The 16,084-nt window shown below is 46.4% G+C and overlaps 1 protein-coding gene across 1 annotated transcript in view; it reads left to right on the top strand.

The window, feature by feature from the left end:
• Positions 1-16,084, top strand: part of myo1g (myosin IG) — a 49,286-nt gene that overhangs the window by 8,368 nt on the left and 24,834 nt on the right. Inside the window, exons 12-17 of the mRNA XM_080009398.1 lie at positions 4,193-4,267; positions 4,517-4,649; positions 9,496-9,662; positions 10,946-11,153; positions 13,603-13,826; positions 14,677-14,821. Coding sequence (XP_079865524.1) covers positions 4,193-4,267; positions 4,517-4,649; positions 9,496-9,662; positions 10,946-11,153; positions 13,603-13,826; positions 14,677-14,821 — 952 coding nt within the window. The remainder of the gene's footprint in view (positions 1-4,192; positions 4,268-4,516; positions 4,650-9,495; positions 9,663-10,945; positions 11,154-13,602; positions 13,827-14,676; positions 14,822-16,084) is intronic.

Genomic DNA, 16,084 nt, shown 5'->3' with positions numbered 1-16,084 from the left:
TTACCTTTTTTTTTTTTTTTTTTTTTTTTAATCATTGTTTTGAATGTCATTGTCATCTCTATTATCAGACTCAGTGCTCATTTTAATGTATTTTTTATTGTATTTTTATTCTTTATAATCACTGAACAAAATCCCATTGAGATCAAGGATCTCTCAGACTAGTGTGCAGTTTGTAGTGTATTTATTATATTTGATTATTTATGTATTTATTTTAAAAATATATGTTCCTTTATCGTTCTTTATTTAACCAGTAAAGTCAAATTAAGGATAATAAGCTCTCTTTCAAGGGAGGCCAATAGGCAGCGGAAACAAAATCAAAAACGGTGGCTTTACACAACGACACAAAACAAAAAAAACCCAAAATGCGGGGACAAGTTTCCAGCACTCAATAAGTAAACGAATGAAACACAGCGGCATCCTCGTGACTTAGCCCCCCATTGGGGATTGCACAAACATTTAACTGAATCAATTCAGTAAGTTTCCATTGATGTATGACAGCGCACAAGTGATTTGTAATCCTATTATGAAAGGTCAATCTGAGACATTTGCTGTGGCTTTTGACCAGCTGACATCGGGAATGGAGGCTCCGGCTCCGTCCATTGTCGCAGATCTCTCCGATGCCCCCACGGGACTCGGGTTAATCTTCGACGAGGAAAAAGACCCTATAAATACCCCAGAGCTGAAGTTTGTCGTCTGTAGTTTCTCATTAGCCGTCAAAATATGTTTAGCTCGGGAGTGTCTGGGGGAAAAACAAAGCACGCTCGCACCAAAGATCACACGTCTGTCATCCCCCACACACACACGCACACACACACACACACACACGGCGCGCTTGTGTACTGACAATCCGACGGAACCTTGGAGTCCGAAAATCCGAAATCTGAAAGGCATTCGTTGAATAGACTCGTGTTCTCTGTGGAGTTTTGAAAACAAGGCGTAGTTCTGCAGTGCGTTGGCGTCGAACACGGTGAGGTTGTCAGTGACCAGAGGTTGAAGCATTTCTATTGGTGTTTGCCAGTTCATGGTAAATTAAAATGCATCTGGTGAACGGGTTCTAATATATGGACAGAAAACTATTGAGTGGGTCACACGCAAACACCTCTAGTTGTCACACACTCTGTATTACATCTCTGGTTGTACAACACTCACACTGGCCACGTGTGCTGCCCTTAATCTAGAGTGTGTCAGTGTGTGTGTTGGTGTGTGGGTGGGTGGGTTTGTGGGTATGTGTGTCTCTGTGTGGGTGTGTGGGTCTCTGTGTGTGTGTGTGTGTGTGTGTGTGTGTGTGTGTGTGTGTATTTGTGTGTGCGTGAAGGGGATGGTGTTGGGCTGGGGAGGGGGCATTACAGTATCAAGGGGAGCTAGAGGAGGAGAGATGAGGGACGGTGCGGCACCAGGGGCCAGCCCCTCCACTCTGTCGGCACACGGTGCGGCCCCCGTATGACAGCGGGAGCGGCAGCGATGAAGCGGAGGTGGGGCAGGGCTTCACACGTGGCCTCCGATTCGGGGAAGTCCAGGCCCTTACGATGCCGGACACGCCCTCAAAGAGTCTGCAATGTCTCATCTGCAGTCGGATCATCTTTGACCCTCAAGAAGGATCACTTTTACCGGAGTGTATTACCTACCTTGATGTTTTCATGAACTTCTAAGACTAAGATTAAGACACACCCGAATGTTTTATAGCAAGGCCCTCCTTGGAAGAACAAGCTCTTGCTGAGAGCCCCCCTCCCAAAAAAATTAAAAATAAAATAAAAGTTGTATATAAATTATCTGCCGATAATAAACTTTCATGTGGTTTAAGGTTAAACTTAAACTTCAAAAAAGTGTACTCCACTAAACTAATAATGGTGGGTACATATCTATTAAAGTTTTTATGTTTATGTATATCTTATTAAAGTTTAAAAAAATATATAATATATTTTCACAGAATATAATTACCCTCTATAACTGATACTCTGAATCACAATATCTTTAATATATTTTGTGAAGAAAATGTATGTAAAAACAAAAAAACCCCAAAAACAAATAACTATTGCTGCAGACCCCCTGCAATTTCTTCGAGGACCCCTAGGGGGCTACGGACTGTAGGTTGGGACCCCCTGATCTGAGATACAAAGAGTACCTTTGTATACTATTTTATCGATATTATGTCCTGGCATTGGGGGAACGACTCCGTAAAACAAATAGGATTATCCCGGTTTCTTTTATCTCCAGTCCGTCGATCTGGAGCACCTGGGTGGCATCGGCGCCGCGGCGTCCACAGTGATGTGTGGCGGTGGGGGCTCGTGCCGCTGGTGCGGTGCAGCGGTTGCCATGACAGATGGCTGTCCGCTGTCACCGAGGTCACGCTCGTCCCCACATCACGGACACCTCCACCCCCTCCATCCTACCTGGTCCCGCCCTGTCCCATCTAGCGTCCCGTCCCGTCCTCTCCCTCTCCATCCGATTCTGTCCGTACTCTGTCTAAATATACCCCGCCACCGCCCCCGCCCCCGCCACCGCCACCGCCCCCGCCCCCACTCCACAATCTTCCATGCTCATACGCTTTGACCCACTTTGCTCCTGTGTTCCTTTCTCTTTCTCTCTCTCTCTCTCTCTCTCTCTCTCTCCCTCTCTCTCTTCCCCTCTCTCTCTCTCTCTCTCTCCCTCCCTTCCTTCGCTACCTTTTATCTCTCAGCCCCCCGTTCTCCTTCTCTCGCACACCTGCCTCCCGTTCCCATCTGGCTCCCAAATCCCCGCGGTATCGCCGCCTGCACACGCTGCACTTTTACCGTCCGCGCCCGTTTGTATGACCTACTGCGAGGCGCGCCGAAGCCTCCCGTATGCACAACCTTGTACCGGGAGAAGCGGCCGCCGCAGACTCCACTTTTCACCTGGCGCGGCACGTCTCTGTGCCTTGGCGGCCGGCCTTGTTGCCTAAATGTGCCTTCCTCGAAATCGCTTTTCTGCGCCACGCGTCCCCCTTCCGTGTGTGTTTTTTTTTTTCTGTCTGTCTGCCTGTCTGTCTATCTATTTATCCCTCCCCTTGCTCTCGTTCTTTCGTTCAAGCTCAGGCTGGCTTTCTCGGGTGAGGTTCCCGAGAAATGTGGTCGGGTGGTGTTGGCACCGCTGGGCTGGGGGGGGGGGGGGGTGCACATCTGTCTGAGACAGCTTCCTCCGCTTAGCCTCCAGATGTGACATCTGAGGACACAGTCGCAGAAGGCACGTGACCGGCTGTTTGTTTGCAGGCGCCTTGTGTTTTTGTGTATTTAAAGAAATGTGTGTGTGTTTGTGTGTGTGTGTGTGTGTGTGTGTGTGTTTTGGAGCTATGTGTGAGAAATGCTAATGTGGGCATCGTTCTTCTGCATAATTGTATGTGTTATATAAAAAGGATGCGCTTCCACGGGTTTGTGCGTGTGTTTGTGTGCAGGAGAGGGAGGAGAGCAGAGCGAGCGAGAAGGGGGGGGGGGGGTCTCGCTTTGAGAGGGCGAGAGCGACGGCTATGGGGGGTGTGAAAAAGGGGGAGAGTTAAATTCAAAAGGGAAGGTTTATCTGAGGCAACGCTCATTCAAGAGCGTCTCTCCTGCAGGCTCGCACCTCATCAGGCCCCCTTCCAGCCCATCGGGTCCAATATCTTACATAACCCTGCACTGCACAGTTTTTAGCGCCCCACCAGCTCCCAGTTTGAGGTATATTAAAATTTTGATATTCAGCTAAATCAGTGTTGTCGTTATCTGTTTCATTTGTATGGGTTGTATAGTGTCATCACAAAATAAGACAATGGCCCATCATGATGTGCAATTTTGCAGTCGGTTTCTTTAAAGTGGCACTTAACGATAATTGCCTCCCGCCCCTTTTGTTTTCCTTCGCACGTGTGCCCCGGGAGATTTGTCCATGTGCCTAATTTGTAAATACTAAGCAGCGTGACCATAACTCTAATCCCCCCGCCGGAGGACTGTTTCACTTTGTTGCTCGTGTGGAAGGCAAGTATTTGGGCGGAGGTGCGGCGGTGGTGAGGAGCGACCCGCTGTGGCGACCTGGTAACCCATTGGAACCGAATGACGACCCAGTGGCGACAGACACACTGTGTTCCTTATAATCCCGGGGGCCAGGGACTTTATTTTAACTTTGTTTGGTCACAACACCCACCCTTTCCTTACCGCACTCTGTCACATGGGCTCATTTCCCGTCTGTCCCTCTCCGTCTATTTCAGATATTCTGTCGAGGGGTTCTTGGACAAGAACAAGGACCTGCTTTTCCAAGATTTCAAGCGTCTCATGTATAACAGGTGCCAAGTACACTCCTCCCCGTTTATTATTCCGACGCGATGAGGTTCACGACGGTGAACCCAGGCAGAAAGTGTGTGGGGCGTCAAAACGTGGGTCTCCGTGACGCCCCTCTGACGAAAGACCCCCTGACTCGCTGGCCTATATTTTCCGCTATTAATCTGTGTCGTCTCCCGTTCCCTCGCTCACCCCTGCTTCACCCCGTTCTCTCCCTCCCTTCACCCCTCTCTCTCCCCCTCCCTCTCATGTAGCGCCAACCCGGTCCTAAAGGAGATGTGGCCAGATGGCCAGCTGAGCATCACGGAAGTCACCAAGCGTCCCCTGACCGCCGCCACCCTCTTTAAAAACTCCATCGTGGCCCTGGTGGATAAACTGGCCTGCAAGGTCGGTGGCGGTCGCTCGCCGGCGAACTTGCTGGTTTCTTTCATCTTTCGTTCCCTGGGCCAACAAACTCCAAACTATGGTCCGCAGCCCACATGGAATGGTGGAAGTAGTGAAAATAAATGGTCAATTTGCAATATGTAGTTGATTTTAGTTTGAAGAAATAATACAATGTTGAATATAAACAGAACAGAAAACCGTGGTAGTCCTAGGTATGGGTTCAGGGTCTTTCGAGTCTTTTTGGCAGTGGGGCGCCAAAAACTGAGGTTTTTTTTGAATAATTATAAACAGAAAGGCTGTCTGGCCAACATGGGAACATAATATCACGGCGCATTAATCAGCGTCCTGTTTCTGCTCGGTCGCAATCTGGTCCGCAGGCTCCCAGCGTCCCCCACCGCGCGACCCCCCCCCCCCCCCCCCCCCGCAAGACACAACAACACATAAGAGGATTCCAGCAGGGTCCGACCAATCGGTGCAAATGGGGCTGATTAGGCGGAACAGCTGTGCCAGGGTGGGAAGGACAAGCCAGCGCCGTCACCTGCAGCCTGTGGCCTGACCACGCCCTCTTGTCTGCCGCAAAACCTTTTCGCTCGTTTTGCTCGATTGTTGGGTCTCAAAATGTGATGGCGTACGAGTATGTGGGTCGTGGCAGAAACAATTTTGGAACCTATGACCCATTTTCAGTCATGATCTATTACAGGTACTCCTCACTTAACGACCGAGTTCCGTTCCTAGGACCAGGTCGTTAAGTGAATTGGTCGATAAGCGAGGACCCGTGTTATTTCACGGTAAGGGGGCGTGTATATAGCATATATAGTATATATAGTGTATATAGTGTTATTTCACGGTAAGGGGGCGTGTATATAGCATATATAGTATATATAGTGTATATAGTGTTATTTCACGGTAAGGGGGCGTGGCCATTGCGAACGCTTGTGTAGTGAATACTGACAGACTGCGGGAACTAGACTGAGACTGAGAACGGTGTTGAGATGAGATGTAAATACAGTGTATATAGTGTATAAAGAGTGATGCGTGATGAGATGCTTGATGCTGAGACGCGCCGCACGCCGCGGTATTGTACGCAGCGCACAAGATAGACTGGTCAGTGAGCTGGTCGTAAGTCCGAACGATTGTTAAGCAAGTAGGTCGTTAAGTGAGAAGTACCTGTATTTAAAAATATGGTGCTCGTGAAAAAAAAAAAAAAAAAAAAGCACAACAAAACAATGAAAAACATTTGTGTGGTTTGGTTTAAGCAGCCACACCTGCCTTGGGTCTATGTAACGGGGCCCGGGAGCAGGGTGGCTGTACGCCTGTTGCTCGTCAGAGTAACCAACGGGCAACAGGTAAATTACCCATCCCCACACACACTGGGGGAGCCTCTGTCATGACATGTGTCCATCTGCTCCCGGCTTGTTCCATCTTTCCGCCATCTCCAATCAACTGGTGTGTTTGCAACATCTCTGCCTGTGTCTCTGTGTCAGAGGGCCCTGAAAACATCACTCGGATGTTGCACACGCTGGCATGTGGCAGGCGGAACTGGCACAATTGGGGAACTAAAAGTTGAGTCGTCACATTTTGTTGTCTTTGTTTACCCCCTTCAAACGTTGCAATTAATGCATAAACCCTTGTTGCTTGGCAACAACCGTCAAATCAAGGATACTGCAGGCACTGTTTTTATTTACTTTTTTTGTCTGACAGTGTCACTGCTCAGCGTTGACCTAGATCCAGACTCTTTTTGAGTTTTTGCGTTCGCCGTCCGGAAGACACTGCTCCTCCTGCTTCTCTAATGGCTCTCTGAGTCACAGCCTATTCTGAGAGGACTGGCGGGTCCCTGTGATCACTCTTTTGTGAGGCCAAGGTCGCCATGACGATGGCCCATAGCTGCGGATGATGACTGATGCTCAGTGAGGGTATGCGGTTCGGTCCAGCAGATGCATGCAAAGCGTACAGATGTGCACTTTTTTTTTTTTTTTGCATCGGAGGGAGCTTTGTAGGTTGCTAATCCTGTCTGGCTTTGTTTGGAGCCGGAGATGATGCACTCACCTCCCCTGATCTCGTCTCGCCGACTGAGCTCTGACATTTCCTGCTGTTATTTTGGGACGGGTTGGCTGTCAAGCTGTTGCATCGCTCTGATGTGGCTAAGGCGAAGTGAAGGGAGAGTCCCCTGGCGACGGTCCTTTGGTTCTTTTTTTGCGAGGCTGTTGTTGTTTCCAGGTCACAATGAAGGACACTTCACTTCCCCTACACGTCTCGTAGCACCTGTGCTCCGTCCGACCTCCTCGCCTGACCGACTCCCTCTTTCGAAAGGATCTGTTGAGCTGCAAAGTCAATGTGTTTGTACACTTCAGAGGTCAAGTCCAGTTTTTCCTTTTTGGCTCAGTTATATAGTCTTTACAGGCTGTTCTCTATACTACTGCATACTGCCAAAAATATCCAGCTCAACAAGCCAGTTCATGAAAAAACCCACTGTTCAGCAACACGTCTTTTAACACGGCCTTGAATTAGCCCAAGGAGAAGGGATGATTTATACGTAGCGCGTTCTGAATGTTTCTCTATGATCGGGGTGTTAAATGTGAGAAGGGCGTGTGACGATGACGCTTTCCCCAGCGCGACGACGGCAGCCAAGGACGGCGTCGGGGAGTTGGAGTGTTTCACCCCCTGCATCTGTCAGGGACAGTGAGTGCGTGGCTCTGAGAGAACAGCAGCCTCTGTTTTTTCATGGCACCCCCCCCCCGGTGAACCTTTCAGCCTCAAGGGAACCGGCAGCAGATACACACAACAACACTGAGGCTTCATCCTGCGAAGAGCTTGAAAGCAGCACTGTCACTTTCGGTGTTTGGGGTTTTGCACCCCTACAGTTTCTGAGCGCAATTGCTCTTCTACGCCACTGTCACAAGACTCGGTCCACGTCTGACAATTATTTATTTTACCGGACAAATTTGAACCTTATCGGTCACGCTTCAATAACAGACTATGTTATAAATGCAGATATAATGTACGCCTAGTTTACAGTACCCCCCTTGCACGGACTTCGCCGCTTCAGCGATGTTTGGCTCCGGTGATTACCACGCCCCCCGCCGCTCGCTGCTCCCAGCCGCTGTTGAGCAATGATCCGATTCTTTTGAACGCCTCAAAATACTTTTTTTTCCCCCCAAGTTTTACAGTTTTATTTTGTTTAAGTGGCCGTCTCCTCTTCTTTTTTTATTCCCAATCACACTGGAACCATGACACACCCCTTTTCCTGCATCCTCATGACGTCGAACGTGACTCACCGGAAGAAAACTGCATTTCTGCTGGCGATGGGAAAGGTGTCAATCGCCCATTTTAGCAGGGCTTAAAAAACCCTGGTCAACCTGCTCATTTTGGAGTGAAAACGGTCTAAGAGGCTCTGGAGGCGATACTCACGGCTCCGCAGCTCTGCAGCGTCGATCAGACCTATCTTTTCTCCAAGCAAAGCAAACAGAAACTTTAGGCACAGTCCGTGTGCCGGCGGTTGGGAACCTCTGCACTACAGGACATTCCGTCGATGCTGTTCGGATGAACTTGTATTGAACTTCAGCGCTCATCACATGTGAACGATGGCCGTTAACGTTAGCCAAAACATCTCTAATCAATTATTTATTCATAAAAAAAATACACAATTCAATGGCAATTTCAGCATTCGAATAGTGTCCATTTTTTGATATTTGATATTTTGTTCCTGCAGCCCAGAGCTGAATGGCAGCTGTGCAGTGATTGGCCAACTCCAACTGCCAGTTCCTATTCGCGCCTTGCTCTTTGCAGGGTAATCATTTGCTGAGTTGAATTTTCGAGCCAAACTATTCAATTAGCAAAATAATTGAATGGTCTGCCTCGGCGGGTTCATGGTCCAGCTCAAGCTATGGAATGGATTTTGGATCGGCACGTGGATTACATTGTCAGTCATATATCCGATGAGTGAATGACGTCAGTACCGGCAACCGATATGATATTGTAACAGATCGGTCCCATCTCTGAAAAATATAAGAAAGGGTTATTTATTAAAAAAGTAATCTCTTAAAACAAACAAAAAGCTAATGGCAGCTCAGTCTCTTTGTGTTAATAGATATGAATCCTTCATTGTTGGTCCTATCTATTAACAAGCACATTGACCTATTAAAGAATAATGTTAGTAGACAGTTATACTGTGTTATTTTTCAAATCATTATTATTATTACTATTGTTATTATTATTATTGTTATTATTATTATTATTATAAAACTATTATTTGTATGGCACCTTTCGTACCTAATCTGCAACTCAAAGTGGTTTACTTTAACAGAATGCAATAAAATAGAAATAATGACAAAAAACTGCATGTTTTAAAAATATATATATGCATCTTATATCAAATTCAGTTGTGGGCCATCAATTTCGACCTTGAAGGATCGGCGAATGATTTTCAGTCATTATATCTCTTAAATTATTGGTCTTGAATTATTAATCATGAATTACTCTGGGCAATTCTCAAATAATCCTCACAGTAGTTTATGGTGCTTGTCAACAGATTAAACAGAGCGTGTGAGACATTGAAGGATCACTATCGTAATGCACCTTATGTAAGTGCATAAGAACATGGGAGTTGTTTTTTTTATGTTGGGTGTTGAGTGCGGTTGGTCTAGAGATGATATTAACATTGTTGTAAAGCCAAGCTGTATTTATTAAAGTGCGAAAAAAAACAACCAAAAAACTAATATTTTTGTGATACAGAAAATTAAAATTTCTTTGTCTGCGCGCTCCATGGTCACTCGCGCCACCGTGGCTCCCAGTGAACAAGGTCACTTGCAAGGTCCCTTCCCATCAGGAGCTCATTTGTCTTGCATTGCAGGAGCCGTACTACGTGCGCTGCATAAAGCCCAACGAGATGAAGTCCCCGGTGCTGTTTGACGACGCTCGCTGCCAGCACCAGGTCGCCTACCTGGGTCTGCTGGAGAACGTCTGGGTCCGCCGCGCCGGCTTCGCCTACCGGCAGCCCTACGCCCGCTTCCTCCAAAGGTCAGAATGGAGCTACTGGTCAGAAGCAAAAGCCTTTCATTGTATTTCTGACACACGTATCTGACAATTACTTTCAAATTTCGCTTCATTCCACTTCTCATCACATGCACGGTTTGAGTACACATGGGCACACTTAGGGAGCTTCGAAATAAATATGGGATTTATGAGCTTGAACCCCCCCCCCATTGGATAGAGCTGGGTGGGTGCAGGGGAAGTCTGTCAGTTAAAGTTAATTTTTAGAGGTATTAAATCATTCGCTTCTGATATAACATAGAACAACATGGCACCTCTGAACTATAATGACCACAAAACAAAATGCTAAAACAAAACGCTCCAAAAGTCATTCAGCGCCATTTCACTGTCTATTGTAAATATGAAAGGGATTTTCTTAATTCTTGTGTCCAACGCGGGGCAAACATTTAAGCCTTCGAAAAAATAAAATCGCTTTTTCCAGCTTCAAGGTTTTATTGACTCTTTTGCACTTCTGCAAACCCTACTGTAGCCAATGCTACACTTTTTTACAAAAATGTTTCTAAAAATATGCAATATTACTTCTGTTCAAAACATTCAAAAACACGTTCGATTTTAATGTGAGTTTCCCAATTCCTAAAAGGAGTTTTAAAAACTTTTTTTAATGGATTAAACTGCTCCCAATCAACGTGCCATGAGATTGACGATGTACTAATGTTTGACAAACTGGCTGCCTGCCCTGCTGAGGCCAATAAAAAGTTCTATTTTCATCTGTTTCTAAATCTGTCTGGTAACGCCGGGTGGTGATGTGTGATGGTATCTAAGAGACAGTTTTCGCTCTCCTTTTGGGAGTGGTAGGGTATTGGTTAAAATGTTTGTCATACCTCCGACTTTTATGCCCATTTCTAAACAAATTTTGGGTGGCAATTTCCTTTTTTGGTCCAGGAATATATATTAAAGGTCTTATAGTGCTTGAAAAATAAATACATTTCGGTGCCTACCACTAAAAAAAAAAAAATCCCCCTAATGAAATGAAAATTGCATGACACATTTTGGCCTTTATTTATAAAACCAATGAAGAGATTAAAGTATGCACCGCCACCATTTCTCAACCCAGACCTTATAACATGTTGGTTCTTAACACATATTTTAACCTTTTTTTGCCCCATTGGACTGAATTGAAACACAGTAAGAAGCTGCAGCAGTACGTTTCTCAATGGCGGGCCAATCTCCTGAATTGAAGACACCATTATGAGCCGAAGCTTCTGATTAGCTTCAGCTTCGGACCTGACGCCCCCCTCTCTCCTCTTCAGGTATAAAATGACGTGCGAGTACACGTGGCCGAACCACCTCATGGCCTCGGACAGGGATGCCGTGGAGGCCATCGTCATTCAGCACGGTTTCCAGGACAACGTGGCGTACGGGCTCAGCAAGCTGTTTGTCCGGACGCCGCGCTCCCTCTTCACCCTGGAGCAGGAACGGACAGCCCTCATCCCCATCCTGGTGCTGTTCCTGCAGAAGGTACGAGAGGAGCCGACACCCAGGAGGGGACCGCCCGTTGTTCCGATGGCCCATTGTTTCGAAACCCCTCTAGTCCAAAAAAATGTCCCATTGGTCCGAAAGCCCATTTGTCAGACAGCCCATTATCCCGGAAACAAATGGCCATTGCTCCGAAGGCCCATTTCTCGGGGGGGGGGGCGTCTGCTGAGCCACTCAGTGAAGTGAGGAGATCACGTCCCGGTGGCAAATGCCCCGGCACCGGCCAGCCGCTGGGGGTTGGGAACCTCTGCTCTACGGAGCCTGACATGGGGCGCACAGGGCTTCAGTGGAGTGGTTAGGGTTAGGGTTAAGGTAGCAACTTACCGGGTTTCGGAGCAATGGGCCTTTGGAGCAATGGCTGTTTGTTTTCGGGATAATGGGCTGTCGGACAAATGGGCTTTCAGTCCAATGGGACATTTTTCTGGACTATTGGGGTTTCGGAATAATGGGCCCTCGGAACAATGGCATGGCCCCACCAAGGACACCTTCATATCGTTCACAGACTTAAAGTGTCAAGTTTCAAAGTTTTATCGGTCAAATGTGTGAAAGTGTCACGGTGCCTGCAATGCAGAATAGATAAAAAGAATCATATAAGGTGAAAGCGTATAGTATGTAGGTGAAAGAAAGATATTTGTAAAGAAAAGTGAGCATATTCCAAAAATTAAATGAAGTTAAAGTTAAAATATTTGAGTGCAGTTAAATGTAAGTATGCAAGCGAAGAACGTGTTAGTCTTAATAGCAAAGTCCAATGTAAAGTCATTAGGTGATAGTTCAGTAAATGTCCTTAAAAGTCAGTTTTTTTTCCTTCAAATAAATCACTAATATTTGAATTAAAAAATACATTTTAAATTGGCATTTTTTTTTTAAATCTTTTTAACTTTCAAAAATCTCCTCCCAATTGTGATTGATGGGTATGCATTATGTCGCTGTTTTGGACAAGACATTCAACAACACGGCATTCATAGAGTTCTATTGATCTCTGGATGTAGTGAAACGACCCAGAAACCGAATTAAGCGCCGCTTGGACTTCAGCCCTGGGATCGAAATAACACACAGTAAATTCTCTGGTCGTGACCCACTTGGACTGGGACTCTGAGTCGCAGCAAACGCTCCTCATTTGTGCTCCTATCGTCAGGAAGCCTGATGTAAATCCTTCTGCCGCCTAGAGTCGCAGATCGTAACTCGCTCTCGTACTGATCTCCAGCTCTCGTACTGATTGGGATAATTAATTTCATTGCTGCGTATAAGTTGCATTAGAATCAATCACTTTGAACCACGAAATTCCCCGGTTCCATCCAGGCCCTGGCCCACTTTCCATCACGCTGCAGGGATCCTGTGACTGGAGCGACTTTGACTCCCAACTTTTTCTCTACATCCGTCACTTTCAATGCTCGCTCTCTCTCTCTCTCTCTCACTCTCTCTGTCAGTTTCCAATTTCAGATGATCAGCTTGGGAGACATGCATTTACATTGCCGAAGTAAATGGAAAACAAAACAGGAAACCGTAGATTACATTCAACTAATTGTCATTGCACAGAGTACAAGTACTGAGGCAACAAAATGCATTTCTCCTTCATTTTGTCATCCTAGTAGCTGATGTATCCGGGAGCAGTGAGCTGCCATATAGCGGCGCAGTTAGGGGGTTAAATGTCTCGCTCAAGGACACATCAGCACGCTACCAGGAGGAGCCAGGGATTGAACCCGGCAATCTTCTGATTACTAGACGATCTGCTCTACCCCCTGAGCCACTGCCCCCTTGTGTATGTTGCAGTTAATAAAAAAGAAATAATAATAAATAAATAAAATATATATATAAATATATATATATATAAAAAAAATTATATATATATATCTATAAATACAGTATAGTATATTCAGATAAGTAAAGCTAACCTGAAATAGAAAAATGTAGAGCCATGGCAATTAAAAATATATGTATATCTATAAATAAAGTACAAATGAGGATATAGACTAAAATGTAAAAATCTTGAAAGTAAATCTTGAAAATGCAGACAGAAATGTGTTAACATTGCAGTTAAAAATGTGAATATAGCTAGGTAAAGATAACAAAAACAAAAACAAAAAAATTGTTTGTATATACAGTGTATATATGTTCAAGAGATTATTGTGAGTGTGTATGTACTGCATGTTTGTATGTATATATGTATGTATGTGTATGTATGTATGGAGATATAGATATATATATATATATATATATATATATTTATATATATATATATATATATATATATATATACATATGTATGGAGATGTGTATAAACTGTATATATACAGTAAATATGTATGGAAATGTGATGCAAGAGGTTATTTGTCACATACATACTGTCATACATATATGCAGTGAATTGTCCACTGAACTAGTTTTACATACTGTATACTGTATATATTACATATACTCTCTCTCCCTCTAGGTGTGGCGTGGGGCTTTGGCTCGCATGCGCTGCAGGAAGCTCAGGGCCATCTACGCCATCATGGGCTGCTACAAGCGTTACAAGGTGAAGGCCCACTTCTGGGAGGTGGAGCGCAGGTTCTCCAGCGTGCGCACCATGGGCGACTACGGCAGGAGCGTGGAGTGGCCGCACGCGCCCGCAGCGCTGGCCCAGTTCCAAAACATCACGGTGCTACTGCACCGCAGGTCAGAGGTCACGCAGCTAGAATGTGCAGATCAAATGTTGTGTGTTCGAGGAGTTTATATAACAACCAAAAGCAGAGAATCTACCGGAGGAAGTGAGTTGGGTTATGGGTAGAATTGGTGTGTGTGTGTGTGTGTGTGTGTGTGTGTGTGTGTGTGTGTTACTAACAATTAAATAAAAATCGACTGATAAAATATACAAAATGTCACCTGTAATGTCAAGTGGTTGGGTTTCTGAATTATTTTAAAATGTGTGTGTAGTGGATTCCTGTGTGTGTGTGTGTGTGTGTGTGTGTGTGTGTGTGTACGTCCATGTCTGTGTTTTCCGGTGGTCAAGCATGTGTGTGTGCTTGTTTGTGTGTATTTTAGGTGTGTGTGTCTGTGTGTGTGTGTGCGTGTGTGTGTGTGTGTGTGTGTGTGTGTGTGCGTGCATGTGTGCACGCATGTGTGTATGTGTGCGCATGTGTGTGTGTGTGTTTTTGAGGGTGGTCAAGCTTGTCTGTGTGTGCTCCTTTGTGTGTATTTGAGCATTCAAGTGTCTGGTTGTGTGTGAGAATCAGTGTGTATGGATCTGTGTGCTTGTTGTTGCTGTTGCCGCGGTTGTGTGTGTGTATGTGCGTGCGTGCATGCGTGCGTGAGCGCGTGTATGTGTGTGTGTGTGTGTGTGTGTGTTCGCGTGTGTCTGTGTGTGCATGCGTGCACGCGAGTGTTTCAGCGTGTGCTCTGCGGCCTGTTCTAACCCTCAGACGTTTCCCCGCTGCAGAGACACTCGCCGCCTCTCGTTATCTCCTCCTGTGGCAGCCCTGATGTTTTGTTCCCCCCTCCCTCTCTCGCTTCCTCTCCCCGGTGTCAGGTGGTGGGCGAGGCAGATTGTGAAGAACATTCCTCCGTCCAACATGGCGGAGGTGCGGGCCAAAGTGGCGGCGCTCGGGGCGTTGAGCGGCGAGAGGAAGCGCTGGGGGGTCGGCCGAGCCTGGGAGAGGGACTACCTGGCCAACGTAAGCGAGGAGCACCGAGCCCGGTTTACAAGTCCTGCATTCCGGTGGGATCTATTTTACACGGCAATTAATTGCGTTTGAGGGACGTGGCCGCGTACGAGGCATGCCGTCAGCGCTGCTGCACGGTTTAACAGCGGCGGCGTCCCGTCGGCCTTTGGTCTCAAACCACCACCAACTACCATGTGGCCCCGCCGCTTGGCGATGATGTGTTGATAAATCTCGCCCGCAAATAACCTTTTGTTAAAACGACAGTGCTTGATTAATATTCAAATTTCCAATTTTGAAATTGAGAACACGCGCAGTGTTCTCAAATAAACGGGCAGTTTTTTCCCCGCCCCCTCTGGTGGAAGACAACCTGGCCGGTGGGGCCCCCGGGGGGGTCGTTGGAGTTCAACGCCGCTGCCTCTGGTTCACCGAGTAGGCAGGCTGTGTACGCTTCCTCCAGAAATCCTTGATCAACAACAACAAAGGTTTCTGTCGGCGAAATAAATAACGGGAGCAGATTCCGTTTAAAGTGTTGTTCAGCTCAACGGATGACCTTCCACTACCCCCCCGCCCCCGCGACCCTGCCATGCCAACCACGCCCTTCGCCGATTCACAGTTTAACGCCGCTTCCCTCTCATGTCACGTTGCTTAATTCCTGTTCATCTAAATGATAAAATGTCAACGTGTAAATCTCTCATAAATCTATCATAATCTGTTTTAAAAGCGTTGGATGCGTTTGCGCCAATCCAGCGCCAGCGCCGGCCGTCGTCCGTGCACTTCAGAGGAGCTTAAGTTGGGGTCTATATACACTGTACTGTACGTTCTATATTGGTGCCAGGTTTACAACACGGCTTAATAATATACAAGCACGAGTTCAATGTAAATTGAAAATATGGAACAAATGGAGGAATATTCAGATGAAAGAATATGGATGGATGGGGCCCAGCTGTTTTCCCTAGGGGGCGCTGAGGAGTGATGCCCCAAATCGAATGCCCACATTGGGAGGTGTGTATAACATGTTACCCCTGCCGTCGCCCTTGAGCGAGGCATCGGCTCCAGAACTACATTTGGTCCCTTGGGTGCCCACTGCTGTGAACGGTTAGAAAAAGGATAAAATACAGAGGACAAATGATGCTCGTTTGCGAGATGTCCTGGCCAGTGAAATTATTTTTCCTTCATTCGCTCTCATCCAGGGGTATGGAATGACCTGAAATAAAAATTGCGGGAAATAAAAATAGAGGGAAATAATCACTGTTCAGCCACTTTTTTCCGCTCACT

The sequence above is a fragment of the Zeus faber genome, assembly GCF_960531495.2.
Source record: "Zeus faber genome assembly, chromosome: 1".
NCBI lineage: Eukaryota > Metazoa > Chordata > Actinopteri > Zeiformes > Zeidae > Zeus > Zeus faber.
Note: the sequence above shows the minus strand (reverse complement) of the source record. Positions and strands in the feature narration are given on the sequence as shown.